Source organism: Vicia villosa, linkage group LG7, assembly GCF_029867415.1.
Source record: "Vicia villosa cultivar HV-30 ecotype Madison, WI linkage group LG7, Vvil1.0, whole genome shotgun sequence".
In the NCBI taxonomy this organism is placed as follows: Eukaryota; Viridiplantae; Streptophyta; class Magnoliopsida; order Fabales; family Fabaceae; genus Vicia; species Vicia villosa.
The window spans coordinates 80335292-80354811 of NC_081186.1; the positions used below are offsets into that span (position 1 = coordinate 80335292).

Consider the following 19520-nt stretch of genomic DNA (forward strand, 5'->3'; position numbering starts at 1 on the left):
TTTCTTAATTATTGTAAAACTTAATTGATTTTATTGTTATACTGTGTGGTATTTCTTAATTGGGTGTTTTTTATTGTAATTGTTGTAAAACTTAATTGTTTTTGTTATACCGAGGGATTATTTCTTAATTGATCTTATTAATGTAATTGATTTTGTTTTGCTTTAATAATTTAATTTATTTTAGTAAGGATTATTTCTTAATTGATTTTAGTAATTGATTTTGTTTTGCTTTAATAATTTAATTTATTTTAGTAAGAATTTCATAACGGGACTGCCAATAGACGTTTTCTGGTAAATACTACGGTCTATGGAATTGATCTTCAGCGGACACATTAAACATAGTGAGATATTTCAAGTTTTTTTTACTATGCCTCCTAAGAATAGAAAGTATGAACGTGGAAATGATAAGCGTAGGAAAAAGAAAAAAATTTGAAAAGTTAGTTAAATCTCAAGCGGGAACTCTTGATAAATTTTAAACTAAAGTTACTAAATGTTGCCTGAAGAAATCAAATAGTGTTCGTAGGATGACTCTTTTTAAGTAGCTACATACTTTAAGTTGTATGAAATGATGTTTATAGTTTAAACAAGGGTTAAATATATAACTCCCCATGTAATGTTAGCGAGTTTTGTTTTTAGACCCTGGTAAAGTTTTTTTTGCAATCCCCCCTTGTAATTTCTAGATTCCCTCAAGGGACCCCCCTGACCGCCACATTGCAGCAAAAATTCTCTCTTGCTGCCTACGTGGCAGTCCACATTGATTTTTTTATAATTATTTTAGAATTCCACGTGGAATAATTTTTTTTAAAATTTATTTTTTGAAGAAAATTATTATTTTTTAATAATTTTGTTACTGCTTTTATTATGAGGGGGTAAATAAAAACTCGCTAATATTATAGGGGATGTTCATAATAAAAACTGTTATTGCTTTTATTATGAGGGGGTAAATAAAAATTCGCTAATATTACAAGGGGGTGTTCATAATAAAAACAGTAATAAAATTATTAAAAAATACTTTTTTTTAAAAAAAAATTTAAAAAAAATTTATTCCACATGGAATTTAAAAATAATTTAAAAATTAAAATGAAAAATCCACATGGATTGCCACGTAGGCAGCAAGAGAGAATCTTTTCTGCTATGTGGCAGTCCGGGGGATCCTTGAGGGAATCTAGAAATTACAAGGGGATGATTGCAAAAAAAAAAATTTACAGGGGCTAAAATCAAAACTCGCTAATATTACATAGGGGTTTTATATATTTAACCCTTTAAACAATATTAGCCTTTTGGTACTTCCTTTAATTAATATATAATTTTATTTTTTGTGCATCATTTTTAATTATTAAAATTGTATTTTTTTTAATATTTAAGGCCTATTTTTGGAATTTGAACAGGCCCTCCGACTTGATTGGACCGGCCCTGTAACTGTAAGTAGGGGTGGAAATACGCTGGGTCGAGCTAGGCTTTGCCAAGTCTAAGCCTGGCTTTTCAAAAAAACCGAAGCCTAAGCCTGGCCTGTAGCATGTCGTAGGCTTATTTTTTAGGCCTGAGTCTGGCCTTTTCGAAGACCTGGTTAGCCTGTTAGCCTACATAAAAACCTATTTGTTTTCGACATATGTAAATAAGTAATTAAAATAATGTTTAAATAGACTAACTTATTCTAACTTACCTATTAGCATAAGTTCTAGGAGACTATTTGTTTAAGAAAACTTATGAAAACAATGCTCATATAGTGTTTTCATCTTATTTTCACAAGTTCTTCAAGATAACCAAGTTTTATTTATGTATTTTAATTCAAAGTACATAATATATCATAATGATCATAAAAAAGTATTCATATTTATTTAAATAGGCCGGTCGGATAGGCTTAAAAAACTTTTTTTAGGGCCCGAGACCTAGCCTTTTTAAGTAAATAGGCTTATAAAGAAGCCTAGGTCTTTTTTATTTAAAAATAATGTGTGGTCTGGCCTGAGTCTGTATAAGCTAGCCTGTAGGCCCCTATTATTGACCTGACGTCACTACAACATTTGTTGTCTTTGGCAACACTTTTTTAGGTAACACGTAAAAATCGTTGCCTTAAGTTCGTATAGGCAACGTTTTACGGTTGTTGCCAAAAATATATCTGCAACCCTTGATAATCGTTGCCTAAGATACTTCTGGGGACGATTTCGGAGCGTCACTCTTGTAATTTTTTGGCAACAATTGTTAATAGTGCCCTCAATTGCTTTTGGGGACAATTTTATAGCGTTAATATATTATTTTTGTAGCAATGTTTGATAATCGTCCCCTGAAATATTTTTGGGGACATTTTTAGACTGTTACATTAGTTCTAATAAAAGGCTACATTTCTTCAATGTTGCATAAAATTTTAGCATCATCAAAATTTTGGTGGCAATCTTCCCTCCAAAACTTATACACTAAAAAACAAATATTTCTCTCTAAATATTTTTAACAAAAAATAAAAAATTTTCTAACACTTATTAAAATAATATAACTATAATATAGGCATTTATCCACACTTGATAAAAAAATTCAAAATAAAATGAAATTATAAACACTCCAAAGAAAAAAAATTAAGTCAAACTCACTACTCCTCTTAACATCACGTTTTAGGTTAAAATATAAAAAATTGAAAATAGAAAAAAGAAAAAGAAAACTGAAAGGAGAACGAAAGGTCTCCTTCTTCAAACACCCACCGCCGAATCTCATCCACAACAGTGCCGCCATCTCTCACCAGTTGATTCTTTTGGTCAGTTGATTCTAACTCCCACCGATTTCTCTCTCAAACAACCTTTAATCAACACTTCACACAATTTGAACTTCAAAAATTATTTATTTTTAATCCAATCCATTCTCCTTAAAGTTCACAACTTTTTTCAATCTGTATTTTGGGTTTTAGGTTAATGAGTAATGGATTGTATCATTATTCTGTGATGTGCAGGTTCTAGTGCGTCTTTCCCCCTTCCCGCATCGTAACTGCTCAGTCTAACCCTGTTCGTCGCGCCGCTTTCGAGTCCGTTGGCATCACCGTCCTTTCTTCCAACAACGACGTATTCTATTTCATCTCTTTTACTCTTTAATAAATTTGCGTTTTCATTTTCTGACTATTTCTCTCTAGATCGTTCACCGTCGTTTTCTGATTGTTGTTACAGTTTTGTTGAAATTGAAGTCACTTTTAACTAAGAACAAGCTTTTGGTTTAAGTTGATGCTGGAATCAAGTTGAAAGATCTCCAGGTAACAGGTAACAGAACCATGTCATTCCGATGCTTTAACTATTGTAGATGAGTTTGAAAAGAATTAGAATATAAATTGTTCTTGTTTTTAATTAGAATATTTGTTCTTGTATTTAATTAGAATATTGAAATATATGTTTGTTCAGATATGGAATATAAATCGGTCTTGTCTTTAATTTAACACACACCCCTCATGAAATATAGCCCTGTGTTTTTCCTACTCAAGTTTATGCTAAAACTTCTCATCATTTAATCCTAAGGAATCATACCTTATCAATTTCCATCTATTTGATGTTTGTGAAGCCTTCACAATTTCACTTGATAAGATCAAATGCTTGTAGATATTATTAATTCAAAGTCTCAGCTGGTTAGACTTATTGGTAATTAAGGGCAAAACACATGAATCCAAGGAAAGTAATGAGTGATCAGCACAAAGTATGGGTGTAATTAAGTCAGCTAAGTACATTTGCAGTTTAAAATGATACTACAATACTTCGCTTCCTCTCATTTTTTTTCTTAGTGGCTGCATTATATTTAAGCAAACTATAAAATCAACATTAATTTTTCAACAAAGTAAACACACCATGGAATGGATATAGACAAAGACAACCTTAAACTATCTCTTCCATGAAGTAACATATATATGTAACATAGTTTAATATCATTGCTGGTAATAAAACACATAAACTATTCAGAGTAATATCATTGAAAATATACCTCAGTATTATTGATATGAATTGAAAAATACAGTATTATCTTAGTTACAAAGAGAATAGGAAGATGACCTCTTATATACAAGATAGAAAATATAAAATAACTGACAAAGCTACTAAGCAACAGAAAATAACAGTTAAAGTTTACTATTTCAAGGAAATTATAATACATCCTTTCTGTAAGTAAGGAATTGACAGTTTCACTTTCAGGTTATGAGTCGTTAGAATCTGAAATATGAGAAACTTTCCTGTGTTGTTTCTTGGGAAACAAGGAGAAACAACCACTTGATGTTTTATCCATTGAACTTGTTTTGCTTGCATCGATCTTCTTCTCATCTTGTAGTTTCTCTTCTAGTGATATTTTCTTCAATTTTTCCTTGTATAGCTTCTGCATCACATATGTTTCAGCTAGTCTATACCCTCCAGATGCCATGCCTTGTTTGAGTGATTGAATGAAACGTGAGAAGAAAGCTGGGGAGAATTTGAATATATATAGACGTATAGGCTTGGGAAGAAGGAAAGAAAATCCGTCTCATAACGTCTAGTTTGACTGACTTTCACTTGTTTATTTCTTTTTTTCTTATTTCAAAAAGTATGGGTGCTTCCTCGTTATGTATGGGTTTAACAAGTCCACATAACACAATTAGCACATTTTCCTATTTTTTAATATTTTTATTATATTACTTTTAGTGCTAGCAGTAGGAAGAACTATTTTTTAATGTTTTTATTATATTACTTTTAGTGCTAGCAGTAGGAAGAATATGTCACTGCAAACAAACGTATGCCGACGTATGCCGTGGTCGTTACACCAAAGTATATGCAAAACATGAATTTTATCTATTACTAGTCTTTGTTATGATAGACACATTTATAAGACCAGAAGTGGACCTCCATCCCCCATCACTACACAAAAGCACATCTCCATTTGGTCTAAGCCTCAAAATTTTCTTTCAACGGTTATGAATAGACTTACAGTATGCATATATTAATATTTTAAGCTTTACATAATCAATTAATCAAAACAATTTAGAATCATTACTTTAATTATATAATTTATATTTAAAGTAAAAGTCAAGTAATTTAAGATCAGGTGGTTATCATTTATTGGTGAAGCAATGCATTCAAAACATACTAATTTTTATAAGACTTGTTAAATAAAAAAAGAATAATGTAACTAAAACTAATATTCTGATTTTATAATATTAAAAAACGAAATTAGATGTTGTGTCGGGTTGAGGGAGAATTGAATGTCATCAGTACTCACTGCCAATGTAGATGAAATTACTAATGCATTATTATTATTAGGGTTAAATTTGTTTTGGTCCCTATAAATAACTCAATTTTAACTTTTAGTCCCTATAAAAAATATATTGACTCTTAGTCCCTATAAAATTACTTTTGCACTCAATATTGGTCTCTCTATAGGGATTAAAACTGAGTGCAAAAGTAATTTTATAGGGACTAAAAGTCAATGTTTTTTTTATAGGGACTAAAAGCCATTTTGGGTAATTTTATAGGGACTAAAAACATATTTAACCCTTATTATTATTACTATTATTTTGTTTTGTCTCTGTCTCTTTGTTTGTATCCCAGAAAATGCTACTTTTTATATGAACCATGGTGTTTTTCCATCTTTATATGAGAGAAAGAGTAATATATATATATATATATATATATATATATATATATATATATATATATATATATATATATATATAATTTATTTCATTTTAGAAAACCAAACATGATGAAGAAGGATTGGGTGGAGTTGCCTCCACACAGTCAAGGTTACAAGGATGGTGTCAATTACTTTTTGGATATTGCATTCACCAAAGGAAAGGTTGAAGAAGATGAGATTTTGTGTCCTTGTGCAGCGTGAAAAGGAAAAAAGAGAGCCCACTCAATCAGAAATGTTTGTTGAAACTCGAAAAGGAAATAAAGGAAAGGAACTGGATGTAGAAACTGGAAAAGTAATTGTATGTAACATTATTTATATAATATATTTACTTAATATAGTCGACTAACATTGTCTATACTAGTAGTTAATATTTTCTTGTAATTTATGCTAGGCCCAACTTCAAGAAATGGTTGAAAAGGAGGAAAGTGATACAGAAGCTTTTAAGGCTGTTTTTGGAAAGGAGTGTCCCGGCAGGGTACGCTGTTATGGGAGAAATGTAACTAAAAGTTCCTTAAAGCGAAAGGCGGAGATTAATGCTTTGAAACAAGCACACAGTGAAGAGGTCTCTACATTAAGGAACGAGTTTCAAGATCAGATTGATAGATTGCAAAATGCTTTTAAGACCGTAATACAACAATGCAATCCTCAAATTAATATGGAGTCAATTCAAGATTTGTTAGGATTATCTCATGGAGATGCTAACAGTTCCCCAAAGGATATGAGACAACAATTGCATTCCTCTACGTCAACTCATGCTCCATGTCATGGAAAGGTAACCATATATACCAATATTATTGATTTATATTATTCTAATTGAGTTATATTATCTAAATTTTGGTGGTTAATGTATGCAAATAGTGACAACACCTAGATTAATATAGGCAAGTAGCTGAAATTGTGTTATACTAGTATATAATTACAAATATGGAACGGTATGTATATATATATATATATATATATATATATATATATATATATATATATATATATATATATATATATATATATATACTTATATTGTATACAATTTTGTTAATATATATAACTTCTAAACTATATATACTATATACTGTTACAATTTTGTTAATATATATATATATATATATATATATATATATATATATATATATATAACTTCTATATATACTATCTACTACTGTTACAATTTTGTTAATATATATAAATTCTAAATTATATATACTAGCTGTTACAATTTTGTTAATATATATAAATTCTAAATTATATATACTAGCTACTGTTACAATTTTGCCACCATGTTTTTATAAACAGTTGAGTCACATACAAAAATAATTGATAAGGCTAGTATTAGTAGTAGTATTATGGTTGATGTATTTTCTTTTATTTTCTTATGCAGCATGGTATCAATGAAGATGTTGAAAAGGATGATATAAATGATGAAATTCAAGAGGACGACGTAAATGATGGATTTCAAGAGGAAGTCGTAGGTGACGAATTTCAAGAGGATGACATAAATCTTGATGATGAATTTCAAGAGGACGATATAGATGGTGAATTTCAAGAGGACGATGTAGATGACGAATTTTTGGAGGACGACATATTTCATGAATTTCAAGAGGACGATTTGGATGATGAACTCCAAGAAGACTAACTTGGATGACTTGGATGATGTCTTTTTTTTGTCTTGGAGTGGAAAGCATTAAACTTGAACTATGTTTTTTGTTCTTTTGTTGAACTATGTTTTTTGTTAGTTTACTAGGGTCATACTTCAAATTAAGGTATTATAAGTAATGTTACGTTAGGCATTTTGTTTACTAGATACTATCTTGAATTAATGTTTGAAATTGATTTTATTATAATATTACAACTTTTGTGGATGTACGATTAAATTTGATATTGTTTAAGTTATAATCGACATTTTTTTTGAAGCCAAACATCATAACCATATTATTTAAAAAATAATTGCAAAATTGTATATTTTATGGGGACATTGCGAAATAACAGACTATAAGCTATGGCTACATTTAAAATCGTTGCCTAAATGAATAGGGGACGTTTTCTGGGCATCTCCGGTGCGAGAGTTGCCTATAGTCTACGGCAACGATTAACAATTGTAGCTACACACAACAACGCTTAAAAACCGTCGCCTTAGTTACCACAAATAATCGTCCCCTATTCCTTTTGTTTAGGCGACGTTTTTAGAAAGCGTGCCCAAAGAACACCAAAAAACGTCCCCTTAGACTATAGGCAACGCTCGAACAAGAGACGCTCAGAAAACGTCCCCTATTCTTTTAGGCAACGATTTTCAGAGTTATGACAACGTTTTTCAAGTGTTGCCAGAGACAACAAATGTTGTAGTGCGTATTTCCACCCCTGTAAGAAAGAATATGTGCTTTTTTTAAAGGTGACTTTTTTTAAATTCTCCTCAAATTGCATTGACAAATTGTATTAACCAAACAATTTAAAACATCTTTATTTTCAAGTTTAAACAAACAAATAGTTAATATAATAGTTTATCAATCATCCAAAATACCTTATCTTTTTTTCACAAAAAAATATAAGAAGTTGAATGATCATCCCAAAATAGTATAACAAATATTTCAAAAATATATTTCAAAAACCAATTTTACTAACATAATTATTATATGTGAGATAAATGTTTCTCAAGTATGAAATAATTGGTGTAAAGATAATACAACATAATCAAATTTTTAACGATTCAGATTACTGGATGGAGGGACGCAACATGGGCCCTTCTTACATACGTGTGGGTCACATGGCCCTACTGGTTCACAGCAAGGTGGTAGACCTTGTAAGTAGGGGTGGGAATAGGCCAGGCCGGCCTACAGGGGCCTACGGCCCAGCCTACATAGGCCTAGGCCAGGCCAAGCCTATTTAATAAAGAGGTCAGGCTTAGGCTTTTTTAAAAGCCTATTTTATTTAATAGGCCAGGCTTAGGCTATTAAAAAAGCCTATGAAGCCTTATAGGCCGGCCTATATTTTCATATATATTAGAGATATGTTAAATAAGTTGGTTCATGTATGCATATATATTAGAAAAAAGCTAAATAGGCTACCCTATATATATATATATATATATATATATATATATATATATATATATATATATATATATATATATATATATATATATATATATATATATAACAAATGCTAAATAGGTTCACTTATATATGTATATATAGGGCGACCAACAAGACTTCTTAAGTTATATAGATTAATTGAAAACTTTAATGAGATACAGGCTTTTTAGATAGGCTTACAGGCCAGGCCAGGCTTTTAAAAAGGCCAGACCAGGCCAAAAAACTGAGCCTATGATAGGCCTTAGGCCAGGCTTAGGCCTTTTAAGTTTATCGTAGGCCAGGCTCAGGCCTTCTAAAGCCTAGCCTAGCCTAGCTTTTTCCACCTCTACTTGTAAGTTACTTGCAAAAGCACTTGTGATAACAACAAGAAGCACCAAAAACTTCAAGAACATTTTCATTAAAGATTCCATTATATCTAAGTTTTGATTTCAAAGAAATGAAAAATGGATACTAATAGTGAGTGGTATGTTAAACAAACGTGTACATATTTATAGGTAAATAAATAATCCTCTTATACATCATAATCAGAAATACTTAAATTTTAATAATGTGCAAACTTTTTCTTTATCATATTAAGTAATTTTTTTATATGTTGACTGACTACTAATACTTTATTATTATTACTTGGATTAAAACAAACAAAACAAATAATATTAAGTACTTTACAAATACTCTTATGTTTAAAGACTTTTATGTTGACTGACTATTATTATTTATTTAACTGTAAATAGTGCGATTTTATATATTGAAAGAATAATAGCACATCATTAACGTAATAAGGTAATTAAAATTGAACCGGACGTCGAACTTTGTTCTTATAAGTTCAGGATTTTAAGGTTTGATCGGGATTGAATTCAGGTTGAACTGGTTATATATAAATAAATAATTTTTGTTATATATAAGAATAATAATGCACAAAAATATTTATTTTTTAACGAGATAGATACGTAAATTCAAAACTTTCATTTTAATATAATAAGAATAATAATAAAAAAATAAAAAAAATAATAATCTAATAACTTTATCAATTGTTTGTTCAGGACATTGTCTATGCGTTGAATTGTTTTTATCGTATTTATCTATTATATATTATTATACAAAATTCACTTTCGTTAATCAAATGAATAGAGAATAACAAAACAATTTAAAATAATTTTTATTTTAATTTTTTTACGATAGTATGTACTAGAGTGATTTAAGATGGAAAAAGAAAACAAACATGCATTATTTTGATTCAAAACGAAATTTTTTATCATATTTTTATAAATCAAAAGCAAAATCCAGCCCGACCCTAAAAATGACCTAAATTGTTGATTTTTTTTTTTTTACCGATTTTCCGATTTAAATCTTGATTCTTCTGCATGCCGATTTTTAGGTCCAAACAAACCAGTTAGAATTTTGTTTCTCGATCCAACCGATTAATAAACCGGCCAATCCGATCTAGTTTTGATTACCACACAATAAGACATTTAAATATTATAAGAAATAAAATATCGAATATAAATAACTACCTCAAGCAATATTTATGATTTTATTCTTCTTATAGTATCCTAATACTCATACATCAATACCATAACAACATAAATTTATATTTCTTAAATACAATTTATCATATATAATATGAAGTATTTTGCATGTTTTTCTGAATTAAATTTGAAAATCCATGACCCAAAACTAAAATTATAATGAATGAGAGCTTTAATAAATTCCTAAAATTAAAGTTATAAATATAATAAATTATTAAAAAAATAAATTAAGAATGCATAAAAGAGGGAAAGTTACAAAGGAATAGTGTACGAGGTGGGGGATAGAACTTTACCCATCAGTGGAAAATTTACAAAAGTCAAAATCATCTAAATCAAGTTTTTCACTTATGTAACCATCCTTGAAGCAAATTGGGATACATTTCCACCAAATCTCATAGTGAATGTAAAATTCATACTTACTATTATGACCGACACAATTATTGTCTTTAAGGTAATGTTATCTCATTTCCATTCAAGAATGGATAATGGTTGCATCAAACCAGACGGTTTCTGATGTTCCATCTTTGACTTCTGACATATGAAACAAGAATACACAAATTCCGCTATCTCTTTCTTCATTTCTTGCCATCAAAATAAGTTTCTCAAATCTTGATACATCTTAGTAGCTCCAGGATGAATGCTCAATCCACTACGATGTCCTTCCTCAAGAATCCTCTTATTTAAATTCGACATATCTGGAACACAATTATAACACCTCATGATACCATTCTCATGAATTTGAAAATCACCACCTCGACCTTGATTAATCAACTAATATTTATAACTAAATTACTTGCAAGAGCACTTGTAAATTAAATTTGAAATTCTGTGACCCAAAACTAAAATTATAATGAATGAGAACTTTAATAAATTCCTAAAATTAAAGTTATAAATTTAATAAATTATTTTAAAAAATTCATACAAGGGAGGCAAATATGCAGGTCATAGGACCAAATGTCACCTTGAGGTGGTGTACTCTGATGTTTGCGGTCAAATGCAAGTAAACTCATATGGTGGCAATCGATATTTTATCACATTTATCGATAATTTCAGTAGGAAACTATAGACTTACCTAATCAAGAAGAAGGATGAGGTATTTTATGTGTTCAAGAAGTTCAAGTCCATTGTTGAGCGTCAAAGTGGTTACAAAATCAAAATTCTCAAAATGGGTAATAGAGGTGAGTATACCTCGAATAAGTTTGTTGTGATGAAGAGGGTATAGTGCGTGAGGTTGTGCCACCTTATATGCATCAACAAAATGGTGTTTCCGAGAGAAAAATTCTTTCGATAATGAATATGGTTCGTAGCATGTTGAAGGGTAAAAGCTTGTTGAAGGAATTGTAAGGTGAAGCCGTTTCTATAGCCACCTATTTGTTGATTAGGTGCCCTACAAAGAAGCTGGACAAAGTGACTATAGAAGAGGTATGAAGTGGATTTAAACCAAGTTTAAGTGATTTAGAAGTTTTTAGTTCGGTTGCATTTCGACATATTCCGGGACAGCTTCGAAAAGAGTTGGATGACAAAGGAGAATTGATGTTGCTTGTTGGTTACCATCCTACCGCAGGTTACAAGTTGTTTGATGTGAAGAGTAAGAATATTGTGGTCAGTCTAATGTGGTTGTGGATGAAGTGAGTTTGTTTGACAGTAGAAAAATGGCCATGACAGAAGTGGAAATCGATTCCCATCCTGGCAGAAATTGATTTCCTTCATGATTCCTGCATTCTGAAGGTTTTAAAGAAGTGGAAATCGATTCCCAATTTTTGAAAATCGATTTCTTGAAGAAAACACATAAAATTGTCATTTTGAAAATCCTAAACAATAGCCGATCAAAGTAAAAAATGGTGAATCCAATAGACGACCATCAAGGCAAAAAGGTTTGCCTCAGAGGCTTCGATATTGTGAAGTATTCTAGGACAATGATATTAACAATGATGGTAATCTCATTCACTTTGCACTTATGGTCGAATCCGAGCCCGTTAGCATGGAGGAGGCACTAAGCAATCCAAAGTGGCTGTGTGCGATGAAAGAAAAACTGGAATCGATCAAGAAGAATAGTACTTGGGAGTTTGTCGATTTACCAGAACAAAAGAAGGTAATCAGTGTGAGAGGAGTCTATAAGGTGAAGGCAAATACAAAAGGTGAAATTGTCAAGCATAAGGCTCGACTTGTTGTAAATGGATTTTTGCAAAGAGAGGGGATAAACTTTGATGAGGTGTTTGCACCGGTTGCTAGGTTAGAAACCATTAGGCTAGTTGTTGGTATTGTGAATTGTAACAATTGGTCAATGTACCAAATGGATGTGAATTCTGCAGTTTTGAACGGTCCACTTGAAGAGGAAGTCTATGTAGAATAGCCCTATGGTTTTGTTGTTACAAATCAAGAGGGAAGGGTCTACAAGTTGAAGAGGGCGCTCTATGGTTTGAAACAAGCTCCAAGAGCTTGGAACAAACACATAGATGGTTTCCTTGTCGATGTTAGCTTCAAGGGGTGTGTTTCAGAACGTGGTGTCTATGCAAAGACAGATGCAAGAAAGATGTGATAATACTTTGCCTATATGTGGACGATTTGTTGATCATGGGAAGCAATGAAATGAGAATTTCTAAGTTCAAGAGTGAGCTTATGGAGGATTTTGAAATGAGTGACCTTGGTATCATGACTTACTTTATTGACATGGAGTTCCACAAATCAAAATCGGGACTGCTTATGCATCAAAGAAAGTAGGCACTTGAGATATTGAAGAGGTGTGATATGGAGCATTACAATGCTGCCAATACACCGGCTAAGGCAAGGTTACAACAGTCCAAAATTGATGATGAGCAGGATGTCGATCCAACGCAATATCGAAGATTGATTAGATTGTTACGTTATCTATGCAATACACGACCAGATTTGGTGTTTAGTGTCAGTATTGCGAGTAGATTCATGGAGAGAACAAAGGTGTCTCACTTGGCGTCAGTTAAGATAATCCTACGATAGGTCAATGGTACTTTTGGATGAGGAATTCTTTTTCCCGCAACTGACACAAGCAGAAAGTGCGAATTGCTCGGTTACACGGATTCTAATTGGTGCGGAGATAAGGACAATAAAAAATCTACGGCTGGTTATGTTTTTATGTTTAGAGGAACACCTATCTCTAGGAACATGTGGTAGCATTCTCTTCTTGTGAGGCCGAGTATATCGCGACATCGTTATGTGCGTGTCGGGGTGTGTGGCTTATGAATCTGCTGTAAAAGTTGGACAACAAGGTAGAGGAAGCTGTCAAACTCTTGGTTGATAATGTTTCAGCTATTTGTCTTGCTAAGAATCCCATAGCACATGGGAAAAGCAAGCATATTGAGATGAAGTTTCATTACTTGAGGGATATCGTGTGTACGGGCCAGTTGCGATTAGGATACTATCGAAGCGAAGAACAAGTTACAGATTTGTTAACGAAAGGTGTAACAAATGTGGTTTTCAAGAAGCTAGTGACAAGTTTAGGGATGAAGAACTTGTAGCATTTGAATTAAGGTGGTGTATTGAATTCCTTGATAATTCAAATGCATTGTGGAAGCTTTTGAGACCATTTGTGGAAAGAAGCTTATGGGAAAAACACTTTTGAAAGTCTGGAAATTCAAACTGTCGAAGAGGAAATCGATTCCCCCATTTCTGAAAATCGATTTCCTGAAGCTTTCTTAGTTTTCAGTTTTAATTTTCAATTGTCGAAATCGATTACCCAGTTTGGGAAAGTCGATTTCCTGAGCGATATTTTGTTTTGCTGCTGCTTTATGGGCATGCTTTTGGTTGCAACTTGTTTAGTTGTATCCTATATATATCCCTCATGTAACATTGGTCAAATTTAATGTCATTTGTTATAATTTTTCTCATTTACTCTCTCTCTCTCTCTCTCTCTCTCTCTCACTATATATCTCAATTTTTCTCCATCTTCTCAAATTCTCTATTTTATCCATTGATTATCCCACACGCTTTGTGCTTGTTCCAACAATTTTGATTATCAAGTTATGGTTTTTATGAATGTGTTTGATTATGATATTTTGATGATGTTCATGCTTGTTGTGCCTGTTTTTTCTTTTACAGGTGCCTTAGGTGTCAACATACAAATGTTACCACTTAGTTGTATTTGATTGGGTTTTGTTAATGTAATATTTGTAGTATTTTATTTTTATTTAGTTGGGTTTTGTTAATTTAACTTTGGTGATAATGTAATATTAGTAGTATTTTATTTGTATTTAGTTGGATTTTATTCATTTTTGGATCAATTAGTTATTATGGCTAATACTATCTATGTATTCTCGTTGAAAATTTTAAGAAAGAAATGAAAGTTTATTTTCTTAATTAGCTTTTATTTAATTATTAGTTTGAGAGTTTTTCATAATTTTGTTAGGAATATCATTTTTGCCGCCTAACAAAAATTGCACAAAAAATTGTTGTTGAAGAACAAACAGAAGAAAAAGAAGAAATCAAAATACTTTTTGATTCACTCAAATTATCTCCTGCAACAATTTGACGACATCTCCGCAAACAATTATGACAACTTTCAAAATGTCTTTGGCGCCATCTTCAGTGTCATCTCTGAAGACATTCCTACAACAACTTTGATGTAACTTCTGATGGCATCTTCGACCTGAAACCACCAAATCCGCAATCGAAACTACCAAATAAGTTATCTGAATCACCAAAACATGTAAAGGTGTTGAAGTATAAAAAAAAGGAAGAAAAAAGTCTCTGAAAAGATGAAATCTTGAAAAATGAAAAAGAAAGAAAAAGAAAAGGAAAGAAAAGGAAGAAGAAAGAGAATAGAGAAGAAAAACAAAGAGAGAGATGTAAGTTTGTTGAGTACGCCTAAGAGGGGGGTGAATTAGGACTTTGAAGATTTATCCGGTTTTTGAATACTTGTTGTTCTTATTTTTCTGGTTTGGTGCAAGAGTTTAGAAATGTGTTACTTTCTTGTCTGGTTATGATTTGTGAAAGCGGTAAATGCGGAAAAGTAAAAAACACAATGATGTATACTGGTTCCCCTCACAATCCGAGAGTACTCCAGTCCCCTTTCAACATGAAAGAGATTTTACTATTGTTTATGACTTGTACAAGACCCACACAAACACCAAGAACAATCCTCTTGGATTTTCTCACTAAGAGAACAATCCTCCCTTAATGACTCACTTGTTTCCAACAATCCTGGACAACAAGATTTCAACCACCAAGAACAATCTTCTTGGATTTACTTAATTGATTATGAGAAAAATCCTCTCACTAATAAAAAACCCTTGCTTCCAACAATCCTGGATAGCAAGTCAATAATAATCAAAATCTGGAAATAATTTGAGTGATAAAATTGATGAATATGTATCAAACGCTAAGATTGATCTTCCCTTCCAAACAAGCAATTTATAAAGATATATTAGTGCTGAAGTGTTTATGAATGAGAGAGAAATTTTTCTAATAATATGAAGAGCACATGTAGAAAAATTCTCAATAAAAGTTGAAGTATCAAAACACTTGATTTAGAAAATGAATGAATATAATGATGTTAATTGCAATGGAAGGGGTGATTTTAAAATTTGAAATTTAATGTATTTATAAGAGCATAACACCTTTATGAACCATGGTGAAGTCATGAAAAAATATCAGAAAAAAAAGTCAATTTAAAATGAAAAGGTTGCATGAAGAGTGCTTGAAAATGTGTTAAAAAGTTGTTGTTTTTTATTAAATTCATACAATACTTTTTAAGTCGGTTCCAACGTTTACCTGACATAAAAAGTTGACAGCAAATTTCAAAATTCAAATAAAACATTGCTTTAGACCGGTGTAAATTATGGCGGTTTTCAGTGCTGTTATGACGGCTAAAACTGCAATAATTTACCAAATTCTGCATGTTTTAAAAATTGAAAATTTTAAAAAATTATCTAAATATTTGAACCAACTTTATACAACATCTATTGATATATCCAAGTAAATATATTATATTTGAAAGTTATTTAAGAAAATAAACTTATAAAAAATTATATTTAAAAGTTATTTAACATGGTTCAAATATGATTAAAAAAATATATTTGAAAGTAATTTTGAACACAAATGAACAATGCATGCAAGTGATTTTTTTGGAGAATAATTTGAGCACTAAAATTATCAATACAATTGCATGCTTGTACCTCAATAATTTAAGACCAATGTTAGTCTTCAAAGTAGAATTCTTGATATATTTGTTGCTAGCTTTCATTATGACGAATCTTGATCACTTGATGTTACAATTAAACTTGAAGCTTTTTCCATTCTTTTTCCATTCATTTGTTTATCATTTTGTCTTCATGAAAACATAATAGATGGAGAGTCTTGACTTCACATTCTCCCCCTTTTTGATGATGACAAACCATTGAAAGCTTGATGGATTATACTCCCCCTAACAATGATAACTCCCCCTTGATCAATGCTTTCCCTTGATCGATGATTAAGAGTTTTTGATATTTTATGCTTGCTACAAAAAGTTAGAGAAAGACATACAAAAATACATAGAATCTTCTCCCCCTTTGTCATTAGCAAAAAGGATGGAGACTTCAAGTATATTAAATAAATTATGAAACTATTCCTAACTATTTTACCTATGAGTTTTACCTCATGAATGGCTTCATCAAATATTCATCCTTAATGAACTTGAAGCATTTGTCACAAAGTTGAATTTTTCTAAGAAGATTTTGCTTTAGTCCTTCAACATAAAGTATATCTTCAATGGATGTGAAAGTTAGTACTTCAACTTTGTCTATACCAAGAATTTTTCGTTTAAGGTATTCCCCATATTTGAAATAACTCTTGGACTTTAGAACTGGATTTGAAACTTAGTATATATCTCCCATCAAATGCTTTGAAACCACCTCTTGCCAAAAACACCGTAGATTTTAGGTGGTCCTCAAGCAAACCTATAAAACAAAATTATGTTTGATTTGGTACCCAATGTGCTTTGGGTCCATCATAGTTAGTTCCTTTCTTAACCCACACATAATGACCACTTGCCACACTAAAGTTTCTAACATAGCAAGCATTAGGTGTATGACCAACAATACCACAATAAAAGCAAGTAGGTACAAAGTTGTTTCTATATCTAGGAGTATATGATTTCTTCTTAACAAAACTTTTTCTTTTATGATAATAATGAACCTCTTGTGCTTTATCCATTTATTTCTTGTTGAATTGGTCACTTGCCTTCACAAAAATAGTTTTACTAGTACTTGGTTTGTTAGACTTTGAATAACCAAGACCACTTTTATCATTAGAGAATTTTTGTTGTCTAAGGATACCTTCCAACACAATTTGTCCCTTTTCATACCTTTCAAGAACTCTCTTTAATTGAACAATTTGAAAATTAAGTGATTCACAATTTTTGCATACAACATTATGTTTTTGATCACTAATCATCTTTTGTTTTTCATCCTCAAAATCTTTTTCCATTGTCTTAACTTTTTCTTCTAGAGAGGAAATTTGTTTATTTTGAGATGATATTGTTTTGTACAGAATTTTGCATTCATTTAAAAGTTCATTTATAGCACCTTGTGCATCATTTTCATAGATAGTAAATTCGTTACTAACCTCATTGTCTTCATCATCATAATGGTGTGAAGCCATCAATGCCAGATTTGTATATTCTTTGCTTTTGGAATTGGATGATGAACGTACTTCATTGTCTTCCCATGCTATATATGCTTTCTTTGATTTTTTATCCTTATTTCTCTTGAAGTATTTATTCTTCTTTTCAAGTGTAGGGCATTCACTTTTGACATGTCCTCTTTCTCCACATTTAAAGCATTTAACCTTCCTTGTTGGTGCTTCCTCTTTAATGATCTCCTTTTTCCTTTCTTTTCTTAGAAAATTTTCAAACTTTTTGATAAACTCATTATCTTCTTCACTAGTGGATTCATCCTCTTGATTGTTACCATGATGTTTGACTCTTGCCTTTAAGGCAATGTCTTGTGAATCTTTTATTTGAATTTCATGCGTTTCAAGTCTTCTGAGTTCTGTTTCATATTCTTGAAGTTTACCGAACAAGGTTGCAGAAGTCATCATTGATAGATTCTTTTTCTCGGATATCGCTGTTACTTTTGGTTGCCATTCTATTGTTAAAGATCTAAGCACCTTTAGATTTTGTTCCTCGGTAGAGACTTTCTTTCCAAGAGCACTCAAATGATTTATTAAGTGAACGAATCTTTTTTGTAAATCAAGGATTGATTCTCTGGGCTGCATTCTGAATAATTCATATGACTTAAAGTATTTAAACGAGTTCTCTTAACTTCAACGGTTCCTTCATGAGTTTCGACTAAAGTATCCCATATTTCTTTTGCGTTGTGCATCCGAGACACAAAAGAATTCATCCATACTAAGTGCACCTTGAAGAATATTGATTGCCTTTTTATCATAGAGGAACTTTTTCATATCATCATCATTCCATGAAACTTTAAGCTTTGTTGATTCAACGCAATCGACAACAGTTGTAGGAACAAAGGGACCATTTTGGACTGCTTCCCATACTTCTTCTCCTTGTGCTTCTAAGTGAGCCTTCATTCGGATTTTTCAAAAGTCAAAGTATTCACCACAAAACAATGGAGGCTTGTTGTTACTACCACCATCTTTGAAAATAAGATTTTGATTTGCGGAAGCCGTTCTGGATCTTTAGGAACAAGTTACCTATAACTTGCTCTGATACCAATTGTAAGTTCATTGAGTACGCCTAAGAGGGGGGTTGGATTAGGACTTTGAAGATTTATCCGGTTTTTGAATACTTGTTGTTCTTATTTTTCTGGTTTGGTGCAAGAGTTTAGAAATGTGTTACCTTCTTTTCTGGTTATGATTTGTGAAAGTGGTAAATGCGGAAAAGTAAAGAACACAATGATGTATACTGGTTCCCCTCACAATCCGAGAGTACTCCAGTCCCCTTTCAACATGAAAGAGATTTTACTATTGTTTATGACTTGTACAAGACCTACACAAACACCAAGAACAGTCCTCTTGGATTTTCACACTAAGAGAACAATCCTCCCTTAATGACTCACTTGTTTCCAACAATCCTGGACAACAAGATTTCAACCACCAAGAACAATCTTCTTGGATTTACTTACTTGATTATGAGAAAAATCCTCTCACTAATAAAAAACCTTTGCTTCCAACAATCCTGGATAGCAAGTCAATAATAATCAAAATCTTAAAATAATTTGAGTAATAAAATTGATGAATATGTATCAATCGCTAAGATTGATCTTCCCTTCCAAACAAGCAATTTATAAAGATATATTAGTGCTCAAGTGTTTAT

General features: G+C 31.4%; 1 protein-coding gene across 6 annotated transcripts; it reads left to right on the forward strand.

Annotated features, from left to right (window-relative positions):
- The first annotated feature begins 2607 nt into the window (after nucleotides 1-2607).
- LOC131617590 (uncharacterized) lies at nucleotides 2608-7433 on the forward strand. Of its 6 annotated transcripts, none has more exons than XM_058888855.1 (6): nucleotides 2608-2743; nucleotides 2936-3044; nucleotides 3147-3236; nucleotides 5676-5911; nucleotides 6011-6391; nucleotides 6995-7433. In XM_058888855.1, the coding sequence occupies exons 4-6, from the start codon at nucleotides 5738-5740 to the stop codon at nucleotides 7247-7249; spliced, it is 810 nt and encodes a 269-aa protein (XP_058744838.1). In that variant the 5' UTR covers nucleotides 2608-2743; nucleotides 2936-3044; nucleotides 3147-3236; nucleotides 5676-5737; the 3' UTR covers nucleotides 7250-7433. The 6 variants fall into 6 exon arrangements, with proteins under 6 accessions (XP_058744838.1, XP_058744841.1, XP_058744836.1 ...); XM_058888858.1 differs by having other exon boundaries at nucleotides 5816-5911; XM_058888853.1 differs by having other exon boundaries at nucleotides 5676-5917; nucleotides 6995-7432.
- Nucleotides 7434-19520: the final 12087 nt, after the last annotated feature.

Coding starts and splice junctions, on each gene's coding strand:
- LOC131617590 (XM_058888853.1), top strand. CDS start 5,738: ATGGTGTCAATTACTTTTTGGATATTGCATTCACCAAAGGAAAGGTTG. Junction 5,918..6,010: donor TAGAAACTGGAAAAGTAATT/GTATGTAACATT, acceptor AATTTATGCTAG/GCCCAACTTCAAGAAATGGT. Junction 6,392..6,994: donor ATGCTCCATGTCATGGAAAG/GTAACCATATAT, acceptor TTTCTTATGCAG/CATGGTATCAATGAAGATGT.